General features: G+C 40.7%; 1 protein-coding gene across 10 annotated transcripts in view; it reads left to right on the top strand.

The window, feature by feature from the left end:
* The first annotated feature begins 912 nt into the window (after nucleotides 1–912).
* The window catches only part of LOC122557767 (myb-like protein X), an 84,677-nt gene continuing 66,089 nt past the window's right edge, over nucleotides 913–19,500 (top strand). For all 10 annotated transcript variants that reach the window (XM_043705741.1, XM_043705737.1, XM_043705738.1 and 7 more), the window contains exons 1-4: nucleotides 913–1,051; nucleotides 11,758–12,096; nucleotides 16,687–17,001; nucleotides 18,103–18,204. In XM_043705741.1, the coding sequence (XP_043561676.1) occupies nucleotides 1,000–1,051; nucleotides 11,758–12,096; nucleotides 16,687–17,001; nucleotides 18,103–18,204 (808 nt within the window). In that variant the 5' untranslated portion in view covers nucleotides 913–999. The remainder of the gene's footprint in view (nucleotides 1,052–11,757; nucleotides 12,097–16,686; nucleotides 17,002–18,102; nucleotides 18,205–19,500) is intronic.

Here is a 19,500-nt window from a genome sequence, read left to right as displayed (position 1 = left end):
ATAAGGCGTTGGGGTCCGGGGAAGCGAAAATCATGGAGCAGGTGGATGGCATGGGTGGTGTCCCGAACGTAGGTGGGGAGTTCTTGGACTAAGGGGGACAGGACGGTGTCAAGGTATGCGGAGATGAGTTCGGTGGGGCAGGAGCAGGCGGAGACAATGGGTCGGCCGGGGCAGTCAGGTTTGTGGATTTTGGGCAGGAGGTAGAAGCGGGAGGTGCGGGGTTGTGGGACTATGAGGTTGGAGGCAGTGGATGGGAGATCCCCCGAGGTGATGAGGTTATGGACGGTCTGGGAGATGATGGTTTGGTGGTGGGGTCATGGTCAAGGGGGCAGTAGGAGGAGGTATCAGCGAGCTGGCGTTTGGCCTCAGCGGTGTAAAGGTCGGTGCGCCAAACTACTGTTCGTACACTCGTCACAATCAGCTGAGAAGTGATGGAAGGATAGAGGTGTGCACGAGAAATAGCTAAATGCCTGTACATAGAGGTGCAATAACACATGGATTTAAATTGGAATCATAGTTTTCTTCATTAGAACTGTAGTTTCTGAGCGGCGTTGGATACTTTGCAAAGCGCTCCATGCAATGTCTGTGGAACCTGTATGAATGTTCAAATACATGACCCATTGAGCGAGAGTGTATCAAGCAAGGTGCCGCTGTCGTTCCTTTGAGGCTGAATTTCACAAATCGATTTTTAAAATCTTGTTTTCCCGCCAGCTGCTCATCGAATGGGTTCAAGAATTCGTTTGCATGTCCATGCACAAAAAAAACAATCTTGTGTAAAATCCTAAATAATCACTTCGCTTGGGTGTAAACAAAAATATTGTTTTATATTTCGAATAAAATCCGTGTCACTGTGCGGCGAATATCCCGAATTGCAGTAAAGTTGTCATTTGATTCCATAAAGCTGGGCGTGTTCGATGAAGCGAAAGTAAAAATAATATCTGGTTTGGAAACCTGAAGAATCTTTTCTCTGGATGAAAATGTTTGTATTTGTTTAAAAGGATGGAAATCTTACTTTTCTGTGTTGTCATCATATTTTTCACTTCATTAGTAGGTAAGAGTATACGAGTTTTGGTGTCTCTTGATCGTAGGCATCGGAAACTCTAAACAAATAAGTCTGTTAGGACTAAGTCCGAACTTTAATTCTGCTTCAGGCCAAGAGCGGGGAGGGTTCTACGGTTTTTGCTATACTGCGTGGATTTAGCTTTTAATAACGATGTTTTACAACGTTTTTCAGGAAGCTTGTCGTGATTTTTATTTGAATGTCAAATGTGACAGGATCGTACAGTTTGATTCTCAATTGACCTTTCGCGGTCAGAATAAATACGTGACTGTGTAATGAGGGAAGTAATAAAATCAGTAACTCGGAACTGTTGGTAAACATCAAGTTTTCAGAGATATGTGACCTCTTGGGAAAATATAATTGAGATGACGGCATTTCTCCTTCCACCCGGAAGTTTCAGCTTTGTGTGTGGTCACCTTGTTTTGACTGTGTCCATCCAGTAAATATTATTGAAATAAACATAGAGCGCACTGCTGAAACTCCCCAGCATCTGTGGGCAGAGAACCCGAGTTAATGTTTCCACTTTGGTATAAACTCTTCAGAACTTGTTTTCATTCAAATAATATTACTGAAGTGATTTGTCCTAACATCCCACTTTATAAACTGAAGTCATAAATGCAACAGTGTGAACACAGTTTTTGTTTGTTGAAACGAGGTTAAATAATTTATATTATTTTCTGCATTGAACATTTGTGGGCGGCACGGTGGCACAGTGGTTCAATTCCCGCCCCCAATCGACTGACTGTGTGGAGTTTGCACATTCTCCCCGTGTCTGCGTGGGTTTCCTCTGGGTGCTCCGGTTTCGTCTCATAGTCCAAAGATGTGCAGGTTAGGTGAATTGGCCATGCTAAGTTGCCTGTAGTATGCAGTGGTATATGTAGGGGAATGGGTCTGGGGGGTGGGTACACTTCGGCGGGTCGGTGTGGACTTGTTGGGCCGAAGGGCCTGTTTTCACACTGTAAGTAATGTAGATTATAACAGCAGGTTCCAGATAAACCTGTTGGACTATGACCTGGTGTTGTGTGATTTTTAACGTTGTACGGACATAACCGGTCAGGAGCAACCCTTTGAGACTACAATACTTCACCATTCAATAACTGGCTGACTTGATTGCTGCTTTCTTGAAATCTAATTTCAGTACATCGAGGTTCCCTTTTGTCTGCAGTAAGTCGTCTTTAAACAAGCCCAATAAATACGTTAAACCTGAATTCTCTTTCACGAAATCTTGTTAATCCTGTCTGATTAACGTGAACTTTCCTAAAGAGTCCTGCTGTCACTTTAGTAAAAGCTTCTGTTATCTTTCCCATGACACGTCAGACTAATTGCATTGGTGTTTCTTATTTTCTGTCTTACTCTTTTTTTGAATAAAGGAGTTGCATTTACATTTCCAATCTAATAGAATTTTTCCTTAATCTAGGAAGTCTTGGAATGTTAAAACCACATATCCACTATATTACTAGCCATCTCTTTTAAGACCAAGGTTTGACCTACCAAGGACCCAGGGACATGTCAGTCTCAGTTCCAAAAGTTTGCTTAGTACCAATTCACTGGCAACTATAATTTTCTTGACTGCCTTACTGACTTCCATTTCCAGATTTACAGCAATTTCCAGGATATTAATTGTATGCTGTACAGTGAAGACCAATTGCAAAATGCCTGTTCAGTTCATCTGTCATCTAGAGTCATAGAGATGTACAGCATGGAAACAAACCCTTCAGTCCAACCCATCCATGCCGACCAGATATCACAACCCAATCTCCTATGCCCTCTAGTTCTGGACTCCCTGACCCCAGGGAAAAGACTTTGCCTATTTACTCTATCCATGCCCCTTATAGTTTTGTAAACATCTATAAGGTGACCCCTCAGTCTCCAACGCTTCAAGGAAAACAGCCCCAGCCTGTTCAGCCTCTCCCTATAGCTCAAATCCTCCAACCCTGGCAACATCCTTGTAAATCTTTTCTGAACCCTTTCAAGTTTCACAACATCTTTCCAATAGGAAGGAGACCAGACTTGCACTCAATATTCCAACAGTGGCCTAACCAATGTCCTGTACAGCTGCAACATGACCTCCCAGCTCCTGTATTCAATACTCTGACCAATAAAGGAAAGCATACCAAACGCCTTCTTCACTATCCTATCTACCTGCGACTCCAATTTCAAGGAGCTATGAACCTGCACTCCAAGGTCTCTTTGTTCAGCAACACTCCCCAGGGCCTCACCATTAAGTGCATAAGTCCTGCTAAGATTTGCGTTCCCAAAATGCAATACCTCACATTTATCTGAATTAAACGCCATCTGCCACTTCTCAGCCCTTTGGTCCATCTGGTCAAGATCCTGTTGTAATCTGAGGTAACCCTCTTCGCTGTCCACTACACCTCCAATTTTGGTGTCATCTGCAAACTTACTAACTGTACCTCTTATGCTCGCATCCAAATCATTTATGTAAATGACAAAAGATAGAGGACCCGGCACCAATCCTTGTAGCACTCCACTGGTCACAGGCCTCCAGTCTGAAAAACAACCCTCCACCACCACCTTCTGTCTTCTAGCTTCGAGCCAGTTCTATATCCAAATGGCTAGTTCTTCCTGTATTCCAAGAGATCTAACCTTGCTAATCGTTCTCCCATGGGGAACCTTGTCGAATGCCTTACTGAAGTCGATATAGATCACATTCTCTTTGTTACTTCCTCAAAAAACTCAATCAAATTTGTGAGACATGATTTCCCATGCACAAAGCCATGTTGACTATCAGTCCTTGCCTTTCCAAATACATAGGTAAAAACAATGACTGCAGATGCTGGAAACCAGAGTCTAAATTAGAGTGGTGCTGGAAAAGCACAGCAGTTCAGGCAGCATCCGAGGAGCAGTAAAATCGACGTTTCGGGCAAAAGCCCTTCATCAGGAATATGTGTACATCCTGCCCCTCAGGATTCCCTCCAACAACTTGCCCACCACCGAGGTCAGGCTCAGTGGTCTATAGTTCCCTGGCTTGTCCTTACCACCCTTCTTAAACAGTGGCACCACGTTTGCCAACCTCCAGTCTTCCGGCACCTCACCTGTGACGATGGATGATACAAATATCTCAGCAAGAGGCCCAGCAATCACTTCTCTAGCTTCCCACAGAGTTCTCGGTTACACCTGATCAGGTCCTGGGGATTTATCCATCTTTGCCAATTTCAAGACATCCAGCACTTCCTCCTCTGTAATCTGGACATTTTGCTCTTTTATTATCCATTATTAACACACCAGATTCACTTTTTCTGGAACCAATGTACACTTTATTAACTTTATTCTTTTGAAAATGTCTATAGAAATATCTATTTTTATTTTTGCTCACTTTTTCTCATATTCAAATTTTCTGTGCTATTTTAATGTTTAACCTAACTTTCTCTCAGACTCTACTTTCTCCTTCCTTATTAACATTTTTGTCATTCTTTACCTTTTATAATGTTCCATCCATGCTTCTGACTTGCAAATCAACTTTGCACAATTATATGCTTTTTCATAAAGTTTGACATAATTTTTCTAGTTAACCATAGAATGTTGATCTTACCTTGAAATTTGTCCTTCTTTTCAAATGTAACTATCCTCTGTATTTGTAATATTCTCTTAAATGCTTGTCACCACATCTCTCTTGCATTTCCCTTAACCTAATCTGCCAGTTTAGGTTAGAATCTCTACAGTGTGGAAGCAAGCCATTCAGCCTATCAAGTCCACACCAACCCTCCAAAGAGTATCCCATTCAGACACATCCCTTATCCCTGCAACCCTGCATTTCCCCCTGACTAATCCACCTAAACTACATATCCCTGACACCATGGGCAATTTTGCATGGCCAGTTCACCTAACGTGCACATAGAGTCATAGAGTCAGTGAGATAGACAGCACAGAAACAGACCCTTTGGTCCAACTTGTCCATACTGACCAGATACCCTAACGTAATCTAGTCCCATTTGCCAGCACTTGGCTCATATCCCTCTAAACACTCCCTATTCATGTATCCACCCAGATGACTCTTAAATGCTGTAATTGTACCAGCCTCCACCACTTCCTCTGGAAGCTCATTCCATACACACACCACCCTCTGCATGAAGAAGTTGCCCATTAAGTCCCTTTTATACCTTACTCCTCTCATGCTAAACATATGCCTTCCAGTTTTAGACTGCCCCACCCCAGGGAAAACACCTGTCTATTTATCCTATCCATGCCCCTCATGATTTTATAAACCACTATAAGCACACCCCCTCTGTCCCGATGGTCCAGGGAAAACAGCCTCAGCCTATTCAGGCTCTCCCTATAGCTCAAATCCTCCAACCCTGGCAACATCTTTGTAAATCTTTTCCGAACCCTTTCAAGTTTCACAACATCCTTCCAATAGGAAGGAGATCAGAATTGCATGCAATATTCCAACAGTGGCCTAACCAATGTCCTGTACAGCCGCAACATGGCCTCCCAACTCCTGTACTCAGTGCTCTGACCAATAAAGGAAAGCATACCAAATGCCTTCTTCACAATCCTATCTACCTGCAACTCTACTTTCAACCTGCACTCCAAGATCTCTTTGTTCATGAGCAGGCCATTTAATCAGTGCATGTTCAAGTTTATCTTCTATTCAAGCATTGTCCTAATCCCATGCACTTGCTTTGTTTCCAGATTCCTTTATCCCTCAACCATCTATCTAACGTTTTGAATGCTGAAATGTTCTCTGCCTCAACCACTATATATTTCTAAGATTTGTACTTCAAAAAAAAATCCTTATCGCCATCCAAAATCACTTAAATGTATTTTGTGTTGCTGCATTCTCATTGATTCAGTAGAAAATCTTTCGACATACACTGTGTTTCTAACTTGAAAATGTTTACCAAATCATCATTTCAAAACCTAAAATCCAATGAAAACAGGCATCATTGTCCAAGTCTTTGTAGTTGAGATTATGCAAATAGGAAGCAAATTAATGAATTAATATTTGGCTGTTCCCTTTCTATATCATGGATCCCAAAACTGCATACATTATTCTGACTGTATGCATTCTAGATTTGGCATCATATGCTGAATTCCTTTGGAGGAATAATAAGGCTGACAGCTGACAGTTTTGCTTCTGCAACATCCAGAGCATTACAAAAGGGGAAAGATAAGTAACAGCACAGGAAATTCACTGAAAAAAAGTTGATTTCTGTGGAATTTGTGCCATTTTTCCTTTATAAAAAGTGAGAGAATGTGTTAAATTGTTGTTTATAGCACATGGGGTGGCTATTCTGTTTAATTATTTGTCTAAGTCATGGAATGTATCAATTCTTAATACATTTGGCATGAGGTAACCCTGGAGCAGTCAGTGAAAATGTTGATCAATCAGCACTTCAAGACTTTTCCACAAGTCAGTGAGATCATTGTTGAACTGTTCCTCAGCAAAATTTGTAAGCCTTGATCACTATTAATTGATCAGGTGATGAAGGAGCAGCGCTCAGAAAACTAGTGCTTCCAATTAAACCTGTTGGACTATAACCTGGTGTTGTGTGATTTTTAACTTTGTACACCCCAGTCCAACACAGGTATCTCCGAATCATGCCCTTTAATGAAAGCATGGACTATGGTGGCTTCAACTTTTTATTGAAGAAGGAAATGAAGAAAGGAAACTGACCCTTCCAGTTTCTACAGAAACTGAGACTGAAACTAATAGGAAACTTTCTAAGAATACTGGATATGGTTGGATAGTTTTTATTAAATATTTCTTAATGGCCTCGGGATATCTCTGGCAATGCCAGCATTTGTTGCCTATCAGTGAATACCTTTGATCAGTACGACAGAATCAACCATATTGGGCGGCACGGTGGCACAGTGGTTAGCACTGCTGCCTCACAGCGCCAGAGACCCGGGCTCGGGATATCTCTAGCAATGCCAGCATTTGTTGCCTATCAGTGAATACCTTTGATCAGTACGACAGAATCAACCATATTACTGTGGATCTGGAGTCACATGAAGCCCTGACTGTAGAATGTAGATTGTCTTCCCTATGAAGGACATCAGTAAACCAGATGGAGTTTTACAATTGCCAGTCTTTAAGCTTCAGCTTATCATTAACTTTAAATTCCAGCTGCTGTGAGTTGGGAGTTGAACCCACATCCCCAGAGCATTAGCCTGGGTCTCTTCATTTTTAGTTCAGTGACACTATCACAATGTCCCATCCTCCTACAGCCCAAACAGTTTGATTTATAGTTATGGAATACTTAAAAATGCTGCCTGATTTCAGTAATGGATAATGATGATGCTAGCTATGCAGTACAGGCAGGCAGGTTGAAGAATTTAGATCCAGAAACTGTTAATAAGCAATGATCATGATTGCTCAACTGTTTCCATTACTTCAAGATAGTGGCATTTTATCATCCAATTAGAATTGAGGATGTTCTGCATACATAAGCCATTTTTAATCAAGACCATGCCATTGAACTTGTTTTGGTTAAAACAAGTTGGCTGTTGGCTAGAGATGAGGCTAAATCCTAGGATTTGATGTGATTTGATTGATTATTCACATCTACCTAAGCATAGTGAGAAGTTTTGTTTGGCCCGCAGTGCCGGCAGATCATACCATACAAAGTGCATAAAGGTAATAGAACAGAACGAGGAATACAATGCCATGGATGGATCCAGCACCAAACTTTGTGGCACACCACTGGTCACAGGCCTCCAATCTGAAATGCAACCCTTCACCACCACCCTCTGTCTTCTACCTTTGAGCCAATTCCTTATCAAAACGGCTAGTTCTTCCTGTATTCCATGCGATTTAACCTTGCTAACCGGTCTATCAAGAGGAACGCCTAACTGACATTCGTATAGATCATATCCACCTCTCTGCCTTCATCAAACCTCTTCATTACTTCTTCAGAAAACTCAATCAAGTTAGTGAAACATGATTTCCCATGCACAAAGCAATGTTGACTATCCCTAATCAGTCCTTACCTTTCCAAATACATGTAAATCCTGTCCCACAGGATTCCCTCCAACAATGTGCCCACCATTGATGTCAGGCTCACCAGTCTATTGTTCCTTGGCTTTTTCTTACCACCTTTCTTGAACAGTGGCACAATGTTAGCCAATCTCCAGTCATCCAGCACCTCACCTATGGCTATCAATGATACAAATATCTCAACAAGAGGCCCAGCAATCTCTTCCCTCTCTGCCCACAGAGTTTTAGGGTACACCTGATCAGGTCCCAGGGATTTATCCACCATTATGCATTTTAAGACATCCAGCAGTTCCTCCTCTGTAATATGGACATTTTTCAAGATGTTGCTATTTATTTCCACAAATTCTATACCTTCCATATCCTTCTCCGCAGTAAACACTGATGCACAAATACACATTTATTATCTCACCCATCTCCTGTGGTTCCACACATCGGCTGCCTTGCTGATCTTTAAGGCACCCAATTCTCTCCCTACTTACTCTTTTGTCCTTAATGTTTTTGTAGAATCCCTTCGAATTCTCCAAAACATTATTTGCCAAAACTGTTTTATGTTCCCTTTCAGCCGGGATGTGAACACAGGAGGTAGGGTTAGTAAGTTTGAAGATGACACTAAAATTGGAGGTGTAGTGGACAGTGAAGAAGGGTACCTCACAGGACAACAGGATCTTGATTAGATAGGTCAATAGACCGAGGGTTGGCAGATGGAGTTTAATTTAGACAAATGTTAGGTGCTGATTTTGAAAGGCAAATCAGGGCAGGGCTCATACACTTAATGGTAAGGATGGGGAGTGTTGCTGAACAAAGTGACCTTGGAGTGCAGGTTTATAGATCCTTGAAAATGGAGTCACAGGTTGCCTTTATTGGTTAGTGCATTGAGTATAGGAGTTGGGAGGTCATGTTGTGGCAGTACAGGACATTGGTTAGGTCAGTTTTGGAGTACTGTATGCAATTCTGGTCTCCCTGCTTTAAGAAGGATGTTGTGAAACTTTAAAGGGTCCAGAAAAGATTATGAGGATGTTGCCAGGGTTGTAGGGTTTGAACTATAGGGAGGGGCTGAATAGGCTGGAGCATTGGATGCTGAGGGGTGATGTTACAGATGTTTATTAAATCATTAGGGGCAAGGATTGGATAAATAAGCAAAGTCTTTTCCCCGGAATGGGTGAGTCCAAAACTAGAGGGTATGAGTTTAAAATGAGAGGAGAAAGATTTAAAAAGGACCTAAGGAGCAACTTTGTCAAGCAGAGGCTGGTGCACAAATGGAATGAGCTGCCAGAGGATGTGTTGGAGGCTGGTACAATGGATCTGAATGGGTATATGAATAGGAAGGGTTTAGAGAGACATGGGCCAAATGCTGGCACATGGGACTAGATTTATATAGTACATCTGACCGGCATGGATGAGTTAAACTGAAGCATCTGTTTCTGTGCTGTATACCTGTATGACTCTTATGGCTGCAGAGAAGGTGCACAAAGATCGAGTTCAACATCAAATTTAAGATTTGAAAGGACCATTCAGAAGTCTAACAACTGCAAGGATGAAGCTGTTCTTGAACCTGGTGGTATGTGTGTTTAAGCTTTTGCTTCTTCTGCTTGATGGAAGAGTTTGGAAGAGATTACAGTATATCAGGATGACAGTGGTCTTGATTATGTTGGCTGTCTTCCCCAGGCTGCGTGATTGATAGATAGAGTAAATGTATGAAACATTGGCTTGTGTAATGGACTGAATTGCGTTCACTTCCCTCTGTAGTTTTTTTATGGTCCTGGGCAGTGTATTTGCTACACCAAGCTGTGATGCATCTGGATAGAATGCTTTCTGTGTTGTGTTCATATAATGACTGGAATTGATAAGTAGCGGAAATAGCCTCTTTTATTCAGCACTCACAGTTAAAGTCTGAGGCAGCTATAAAATCCCAAAATACAGTTCTTACAAGAGACCCTTTATACACAGTTCTTACATATAGTAAAATTCCATTACCGTGGTGTTACAATTTTTATCTCTAGTACACAAAGTTTTGAAGGGCTTCTGACCTGGGAGACAGGAGATGGGTTAAAACATGTGCTAAGTGCTGGCTGCTACTTCTGATGGGACATCTGTCTGGTCTGCTTGCATAATTGGGAGGTGTCAGTCTTTTTGTCTTTTAAGTTAGTAAATATTAGTAAAAATGCTAGGCCTATATGCTCTAAATAAGTTAAAAATTTTACCTATACGGAATAAAAGAATAAAGGGTATTAAGCTGATTACTGTAGCTGGGTTGTGAGATTTACTTTCTATTTGCCGGTATGAGTTTCATTCATTCATGCAATTTCATAGAATTGCTGATTTGTCAGTTAGTTTCTTAAAGGGACAATAGCCAAGTTAAAAGATATTTAACAGGTACCTAATCTATTCAGGTCCAGAAGATGGTTAGTAAGTGCTGATTAATATTATAATGGTTGATGGGGATGGTATTGTTCTGTATGCTTCATTTATCCAGAGGAAAACACTGCTTGTGGCAAGAGATGATAAGATGTGGAAATGCACTAATGAGTTTGAAAGGGTTGTTTTTAAATTTGGATACTGCAGAACTGCAGTTTTATGAATGAATGAATGAAACTGTGTTATAGTAAATAATAGGGAAGTAAAAGGTTATGAATAAATGAACAGGAACCCGGTATTAATGAATATAGCGAGCTGGTGCATGGGTTAATAAAGATAACCCATAACACAATGTGTCATAACACAATATCTCACAGGTGCATCTATAAAAATTGGTCAGTGTCTTTATGGACATGCTGAATTTCCTTAGCCTCTTGAGGAAATAGAGATGTTGTGGTGCTTTCTTGACCATCACCTCAGTGCAGTTTGACTAGGACAGATTGTTGGTGATCATCACTCCTGGGAATGTGATTCTCTCAACCATCTCCACCTCAGCTCCATTGATGTAGATAAGGGCATACCCTCCACCTTGCACCCTAATGTCAATGATCAACTCTTTCAGTTTGCTGACATTGAGAAAGAGATTGTTATCTTTATACCACACCACCAAGTACTGTGTCTCTTTCCTGTATTCTGTCTCATCTGTGTCGTCAACGAACTTATAGATGGAGTTAAAGACGAAATTTGGCCTCATAGGCATGAGTGTATAGGGAGTATAGTATGGGGCTGAGTACGCAGCCATGCAGGGTGCTGGTATTGAGGATTATCGTGCTTATTCTTACTGATTGCAGTCTGTGGATCAGGAAGCTGAGGATCCATTTGCAGAGGGCAGGTCTCAGAGTTTGGAGATTAATTTGTTTGGAACTATAGTGTTGAAGAACTAGGAGGAGAATACCTGAACATCTTATGAGGAAGACATAGTTTTAAAAATGCTCTGTCACTGAAACTGATTAGACTTATGCTGAGTGGATTACCATACCAAGTCATAACTTCTGAAAGTGCCTTTAATGTGTAATTTATAGTTTATAACCAACCATAATTTGTCTATTACTTCACATTTATCTAATACTAATTCTGGGTATAGAGCATAGAGGCTAATGAAAGCATTTAGTGTATGCTTTATTTGATTCCTGTATAATAAAAATGTATCTGTTTTAACCATGAAATCTTGTGATTTTGTGTGTTTTGAAAATTTCAAAGTTCTATTTAGAAAATTGATACTGATCCCTGCTGTGATTATAACAATAGCTCTCCACCTATTTGCAATATTTGAGGCATGTTTAGGCATTTTACTATTTTAAAATATTAAATTATTTTCTAGGACCTTTAGAAGTGGAGATATTTCCTGCACCACTGGAAGTTTTAGCAAATGAAGATGCTCTTTTAAAATGCAAATATAAAGAACCAGAATCTGACCTCTCACATGTAGCTGTTCGATGGACTTTTACATCGCAAACAGCCAAGAAAGATGTGTATATATTCAATGGAGGAAAGCATCAACCAATCAGAAATGGAGCAAAGATGTTTGACAATGCTTTACAGAAAGGGAATGCTTCACTTTACCTTCCAAATGTGCAACGTTATGAAGAAGGAACATACACGTGCGTTGTTTTTGTTACTCCCCATAAAGAAGAAAAGAGTTCAGTGATGCAAGTGTCAGGTAGGAGAGACAAAATCAATTTCAGCTCCATAACATGCAATTTTACTCACAGTACTGGGTATTTACTGCTCTATGCAAAAAATATTTATTTCCATCTGTAAAATCATTAAAGTTCTGACTCAGCTGATGGCTAAGTAAGCATTCCAGTTAATAACAGCCATCAATTTTGCAGTTTTTATGAAGCTAACTGACCTTGGTTGGAACAGTAATAGTAAGTAATATCAAAAAAGAGAGTGTGAAGCGAAACATTGAATATCAAAATCATACAAAAATCTTGATAATTAAAAAAGAGCCCAGGAACAATTTAACTGTGAAAATGTATAACTGATAACAGCAATAGTCCCAGCGATGCCTATATCCAGAATTTTAAAATATTCTTCATGTAAGTTCGCAACTTGGATAGTTGAAACATGGAAACCAGAAAAATAATAAATCTGTTAGCTGTTACTTTGGTTTTTGAACATCATATAATTAAAGATAAAATAGCTGAACACCTTGAAAACTTTCAGCAGATCATAGAGAGAGTCAGTATTGAGTTGTAAAGTCATACCTTTCTTATCAGCAACTTAAGTAGTAACCAAGGGAAGTTCTAAATGTGTTCTCTCTACAACCTTCAAGAAGAAATTTGGTAAAGGGCAGTTTACTAAAGTTGAAGCTTATGGAATTAATGTTAAATTATTGTCCATATTAAGAAATTGACTGCACAATAGAAAACAGAATGAATGATGTAATGTGCAGATAGTCCATTTGACAGAATATGGCTAATGGTGTCCAACTGGACCATAGGCATTTACTATAAATATTATCTACTTTATATTCATAGAATCAGACAGCTCAGAAGAGGCCCTTTGGCCCATTGATTCTGTACTGCCAAAAATACACAAAAGCTGCACTTAATCAGATAAAGAGGCATGCATTCAAAATTGCTGATGGCACAAAAATAGTAACATTGTCAACAGTGTGGATTGAAGCCTGAAATTTATTGGTTTAAGTGAATGGCCAAAACTGTGACAAATGGATTTCAAGAAGGGGCAAAAATGAGATCATTGACTTGCAACCTAAAATGCATAGATCAGTGTAATTTCTAAATGATGCAAAGCTAGAGGTATTTGGGGTGTTAACAAATTGGCGTCCAGGCACAAAGGTAATTGAAATATTATGAAAAGGAATCAAAAAATGGTAATGGAATAGAAATGAAAAATGCTGGAAATATTCAATACACCAGACAGCACTTACAGTCATAGTCATAGAGATGTACAGCATAGAAACAGTCCCTTCGGTCCAACCCGTCCATGCCGACCAGATATCCCAACCCAATCTAATCCCACTGCCAGCACCCGGCCCATATCACTCCAAACCTTTCCCATTCATATACCCAACCAAATGTCTCTTAAATGTTGCAATTGTACCAGCCTCCACCACTTCCTCTGGAGGCTCATTCCATACCCGTACCACCCTCTGTGAAAACGTCGCCCCTTAGGTCTCTTTTATATCTTTCCCCTCTCACCCTAAGCCTATGCGCTTTAATTCTGGACTCCCCAACCCCAGGGAAAAGACTTTGCCTATTTACCCTTTCCATGCCCCTCATAATTTTGTAGACCCCTATATGGTCACCCCTCAGCCTCTGACACTCCAGGGAAAACAGCCCCAGCCTGTTCAGCCTCTCCCTATAGCTCAAATCCTCCAACCCTGGCAACATCCTTGTAAATCTTTTCTGAACCCTTTCAAGTTTCACAACATCTTTCCGATAGGAAGGAGACCAGAATTGCACGCAATATTCCAACAGTGGCCTAACCAATGTCCTGTACAGTCACAACATGACCTCTCAACTCCTGAAGTCAATACTCTGACCAATAAAGGAAAGCATACCAAACATCTTCTAACCCTCTTCGCTGTCCACTACACCTCCAATTTTGGTGTCATCTGCAAACTTACTAACTGTACCTCTTATGCTCGCATCTGAATCATTTATGTAAATGCCAGCACCGATTCTTGTGGCACTCCACTGGTCACAGGCCTCCAGTCTGAAAAACAACCCTCCACCACCACCCTCTGACTTCTACCTTTGAGCCAGTTCTGTATCCAAATGGCTAGTTCTCCCTGTATTCCATGAGATCTAACCTTGCTAATCAGTCTCCCATGGGAAACCTTGTCGAATGCCTTACTGAATTCCATATAGATCACATCAACTGCTCTGCCCTCATCAATCCTCTTTGTTACTTCCTCAAAAAACTCAATCAAGTTTGTGAGACATGATTCCCACACACAAAACCATGTTGACTATCCCTAATCAATCCTCGCCTTTTCAAATACATGTACATCCTGTCCCTCAGGATTCCATCCAACCACTTGCCCACCACCGACATCAGGCTCACTGGTCTATAGTTCCCTGGCTTGTCCTTACCACCCTTCTGAAACAGTGGCACCACGTTTGCCATTCTCCAGTCTTCCCCCACCTCACCTGTGACTATCAATGATACAAATATCTCAGCAAGAGGCCCAGCAATCACTTCTTTAGCTTCCCACAGAGTTCTAGGGTACACCCGATCAGGTCCTGGGGATTTATCCACTTTTATGTGTTTCAAGACAATCAGCACTTCCTCCTCTGTAATATGGACATTTTTCAAGATGTCACCATCTATTTCCCTACAGTCTATATCTTCCATACCCTTTTCCACAGTAAATACTGATGCAAAATACTCATTTAGTATCGCCCCCATTTTCTAGGGCTCCACACAAATGTCGCCTTATTGATCTTTGAGGGGTCCTATTCTCTCCCTAGTTACTGATTTGTCCTTAATGTATTTATGAAAACTCTTTGGATTTTCCTTAATTCTATGTGCCAAAGCTGTCTCATGTCCCCTTTTTGTCCTCCTGATTTCCCTCTTAAGTATACTCCTACTTCCTTTATACTCTTCTCAGGATTCACTCGATCTATCCTGTCTATACCTTACATCTGCTTCTTTCTTTTTCGTAACCAAACCCTCAATTTCTTTTGTCATCCAGCATTCCCTATACCTACCAGCCTTTCCTTTCACCCTAACAGGAATATATTTCTCTGGATTCTCATTATCTCATTTCTAAAGGCTTCCCATTTTCCAGTCGTTCCTTTACCTGCGAACATCTGCCCCCAATCAGCTTTCGAAAGTTTTTGCCTAATACCATCAAAATTGGCTTTTCTCCAATTTAGAACTTCAACTTTTAGATCTGGTCTATCCTTTTCCATCATTATTTTAAATCTAATAGAATTATGGTCAGTGACTCCAAAGTGCTCCCCCACTGACACCTCAGTCAAATGTCCTGCCTTATTTCCCAACAGTACGTCAAGTTTTGTACCTTCTCTACTAGGTAGATCCACATACTGAATCAGAAAATTGTCTTATACATACTTAATAAATTCCTCTCCATCTAAACCCTTAACACTATGGCAGTCCCAGTCGATGTTTGGACAGTTAAAATCCCCTTCCATAACCACCCTATTTTCTTACAGATAGCTGAGATCTCCTTACAAGTTTGTTTCTCAATTTCCCTCTGACTATAAGGGGGTCTACAATCCCAATAAGGTTATCATCCCTTCCTTATTTCTCAGTTGTGGAAAGAAATAGAAGTAACAGCATAATTTACTCTGCAATAGGGTCTTGTTTGATGGATGAAGACCTGGCAGGAGCCCACATCAGCTCCATGAGTGAAGGCCCTCCAATTTTCAATGCATATTAGACACATCAGAGGCCAGCAGTAGTCCATTGCCAACTGCACCACTTAGTTATCAGTGACGTACTTGTCTGAAGATCAACAACGGACTTAAGGCCAAAGGTTTGCGAAGGTGGGATGGGGGTATCACAGGAGAGTGAGTGTGAATTTGGTCTAGTGGGTCCCATGCCTTCTGATGCTGGGTCCCTTGATCAGGCACTGAGCGCCTTTGAAGAAGCCTTTTGAAACTTAGATGATGTGAAAGGCAGATCTAAAGGCTAAGTCTTGCATTCACTGCATTTGCATGGAAAGGTATCCCATGGAAATTGGAAGTGGAGAAGTTGAGTTTACAAATATTTACAGAGTGGACCAGGGCATTGCAGAGTGAATGATACTTTTAAGAATATTGAAGATGGCCAGGGAAGATGTGTTTGGCAGTGGCATTATGCTGACAGAGGCAGAATTGTAGAGGATGATCTTGACCACAGTTCTCACCTCCAGCTTCCTGAAAGGACTCCATTGTATTCTTCCAATTTCTCTGTCAGACCTATTTCAATAATGCAACCTGCCAGATGAGCATTTCTGGTTATGGCATCCTTTTTGTCAATCAAAGAGTCAACCCCTATGTGATTAGCAGGGTGCTCCACTGTGTCCAATCCATTTTATGCACTTCTCCTCTCACTCTTTCCCTGCCTTCCACAACTATTAAAGGGTCCTGTAATCCATACCTTCCCACTCCACCAATGTTCACATTTCAATTGATCATCCTGAAGGTTAAAACAAATTAAAATAACAAAAGAAGCAAAGAACTGAAGCACTGCTAGGTTCTTAGAGCAAGAATTAGTAAAATGTTTATAATGATATGTTAACAATTTACATGTCTTATTCTCTTTTACATAGTCCAACCGAAGGTCAGCATGTCTGTGCAAGAAATTAGTACTGCAAATGGTACAGAACACGTTTTGCAATGTGATGTTAAGGAATTTTATCCTAAGCCAATCAAAGTTAGTTGGTTCAAATTATCAGATGGAAAAATGGAATATGTTTCAACAAGCCAGTCCACTGAGGATATAGTTACGAACAGTGATGGAACATTCAGTGTTTCCACTAAAATAAAAACTGAACCAACGTGGGATGAACAAACTGACTACAGATGTGTAGTGGAACATAAAACCATTTCTGACAATTTTACATTGGACGCTGACAGTGTTGCAGGTAAGACCTAGTGAGAGTACAGAGTTTGCTTATAATTTGTAATTTTATAACCTTGTAATATTTAGTTGTTTATATGGCCTTTCCAGTTTTTTTTATTCACTCATGGAATGTGAGCATTACTGGCCTGGCCAGCATCCATTGCCCATCTCTAATTGCCCTGAGGGTAGATAAGAGCCAACACATCACTGTTGGTCTGGAATCAAATGTAGGACAGGCTGGGTAAGGTTGGCAGATTTCCTCCTGTAGTGGACATTAGTGAACTAGAAGAATTTTTTACAAAATTGGCAATGGTTCCATGGTTGCCATTTGGTAATCTTTGGATTCCAGATTTTTATTAAGTTCAAATTTCACCATGATTTGAAACCATGTCCCCACAACATTAGTCTGAGGATCTGCAGTGAAATTAGCACTTTGTTACTGCCTTCCCCTAAATTTGTATTTCTATCTTTTTATTTGCCATGCCCAGCTGTTCAACATATTAGCATCACCCCAATACAAGCCACTATTCTTTGCAAAGCAGGTGACATCCACATGCCACAGCTTGTCATGCTAAAGTCAAAATAGAATGTGTCAAACACAAACATGTAGCTCCATTGTATGAACTTTGGTCTCTGCACTGTAACTGATCATTGAGCATGGGTGTGGTTGGAATTTGAACTGCATTGTTGCTGCTCCTGAGTTCTTTAGAAAGTTTGATTTTGAAAATGTAAATTTTTGTTGTTGGGGTTACTGAAGAATTCTTATTCAGGACAAAGCAAGTCCTTCAATCATTTTCCAGTGTGGGCTCTTCCAGCCAAGAGTAGACTCTAAGGAACATATCCAAAAGCCAGATGCCTGTTTTAGGTATCTGCCTGATGACCAAAAAGCACTAATTAATTTAGCATAACACTAAATGCACACAAGATTGGTTTCAAACAATGCACAATGTTGAACAGATATCACACGTTTACATAAATTATTTCAGTTCTGCCATATTTTCTTGAAAATAAATTGATCTGATAAGCAGAACAGGACAATTAAGCTTGTAATGAAATATGCAAATGCTACAATTTGGCTGTTGTCAAGTTTTGAAAGAGTTCTGCGTGTTCCTTACTTTAACAGATAAAATACCAGCAGTGTACCAAATTATTGGAGGCATCGTTGGCTTTATTTTGTGTGTAGGACTTTGTGTGGGACTTCGAATCTGGTACAAAAAATCGAAAGGTAAAGTAATTTTTGCATTCATAGAGATGAGCTATGTACTCTTAGATGAGAGCTATTTGGTTATTAGATCTTTGCATGTCAACTTTTGTAAAAATGTTGAGTATTTGTCGTAATGTGAAAAGGGAATTATTTCTTGGCAAGTTGTTACAATGTATAGATAGCTTTATTGTTCTGACAGTGGTTTTGAATAACATTGGTCAGTCCCATTATCATCATTATTGGTTTCACTGCAAGGCTGTTTCATTACAAGTTACAGAGTCATTCATTATACCTAGTCCATGAGGAGGAATCCAGTTAGTCCCATTCATCTGCTATATCCTTGCAGGTTTATTTCCCTGTACACATTGGATTACTTTTTAAAATCATTGATTACCTCCACTTCCAACGGGCTGCTAGGGGTAAGTTCCAAGGCAGTGCCATTCAATTCACTAAATAATTCTTATCATTGTCTTCCCTGTATCTCCAAATGAAACTTTAAAACTATGTTATCTAGTCCTTATACAATCAGCTTTTCTTTATTATGCCTTAACAATTCTTCATTGCTGTTTTAGTTTTCTACTCAATACCTATAGTTATAACCTAAGCAGGAGAGGCACCTCTTTCCTTGCAGGGAGGCTTACTGGTGCCACTTGGGAAAGTGTAAAGAAATGTGGCAGGAGGGTGCGAAGCAGTCAGTCAACCTTGAGTCATAGAAATGTACAGCATGGAAACAGACCCTTCAGTCCAACTCACCCATGCTGACCAGATATCCTAACATAATCTAGTCTCAGTTGCCAGTGCCCGGCTCATATCCCTCCAAACCCTTCCTATTCCTGTACTCATCCAGATGCCTTTTAAATGTTGTAAACATGCCAGCCTCCACCACTTCCTCTGGCAGCTCATTCCATATATGCACAACCCTCTGCGTAAAAAGGTTGCCCCTTAGATCCTTTGTGGGCGGCACGGTGGCACAGTGGTTAGCACTGCTGCCTCACAGCGGTTAGCACTGCTGCCTCACAGCGCCAGAGACCCGAGTTCAATTCCCGCCTCAGGCGACTGACTGTGTGGAGTTTGCACGTTCTCCCCGTGTCTGCGTGGGTTTCCTCCGGGTGCTCCGGTTTCCTCCCACAGTCCAAAGATGTGCAGGTCAGGTGAATTGGCCATGCTAAATTGCCCGTAGTGTTAGGTAAGGGGTAAATGTAGGGGTATGGGTGGGTTACGCTTCGGCGGGTCGATGTGGACTTGTTGGGCCGAAGGGCCTGTTTCCACACTGTAATTTAATCTAATCTAATCCCTTTTAAATCTTTCTCCTCACAC

The sequence above is a fragment of the Chiloscyllium plagiosum genome, chromosome 16 (genome assembly GCF_004010195.1).
Source record: "Chiloscyllium plagiosum isolate BGI_BamShark_2017 chromosome 16, ASM401019v2, whole genome shotgun sequence".
Taxonomy (NCBI): Eukaryota; Metazoa; Chordata; class Chondrichthyes; order Orectolobiformes; family Hemiscylliidae; genus Chiloscyllium; species Chiloscyllium plagiosum.
This window is presented reverse-complemented; position numbering and strand designations above follow the sequence as displayed.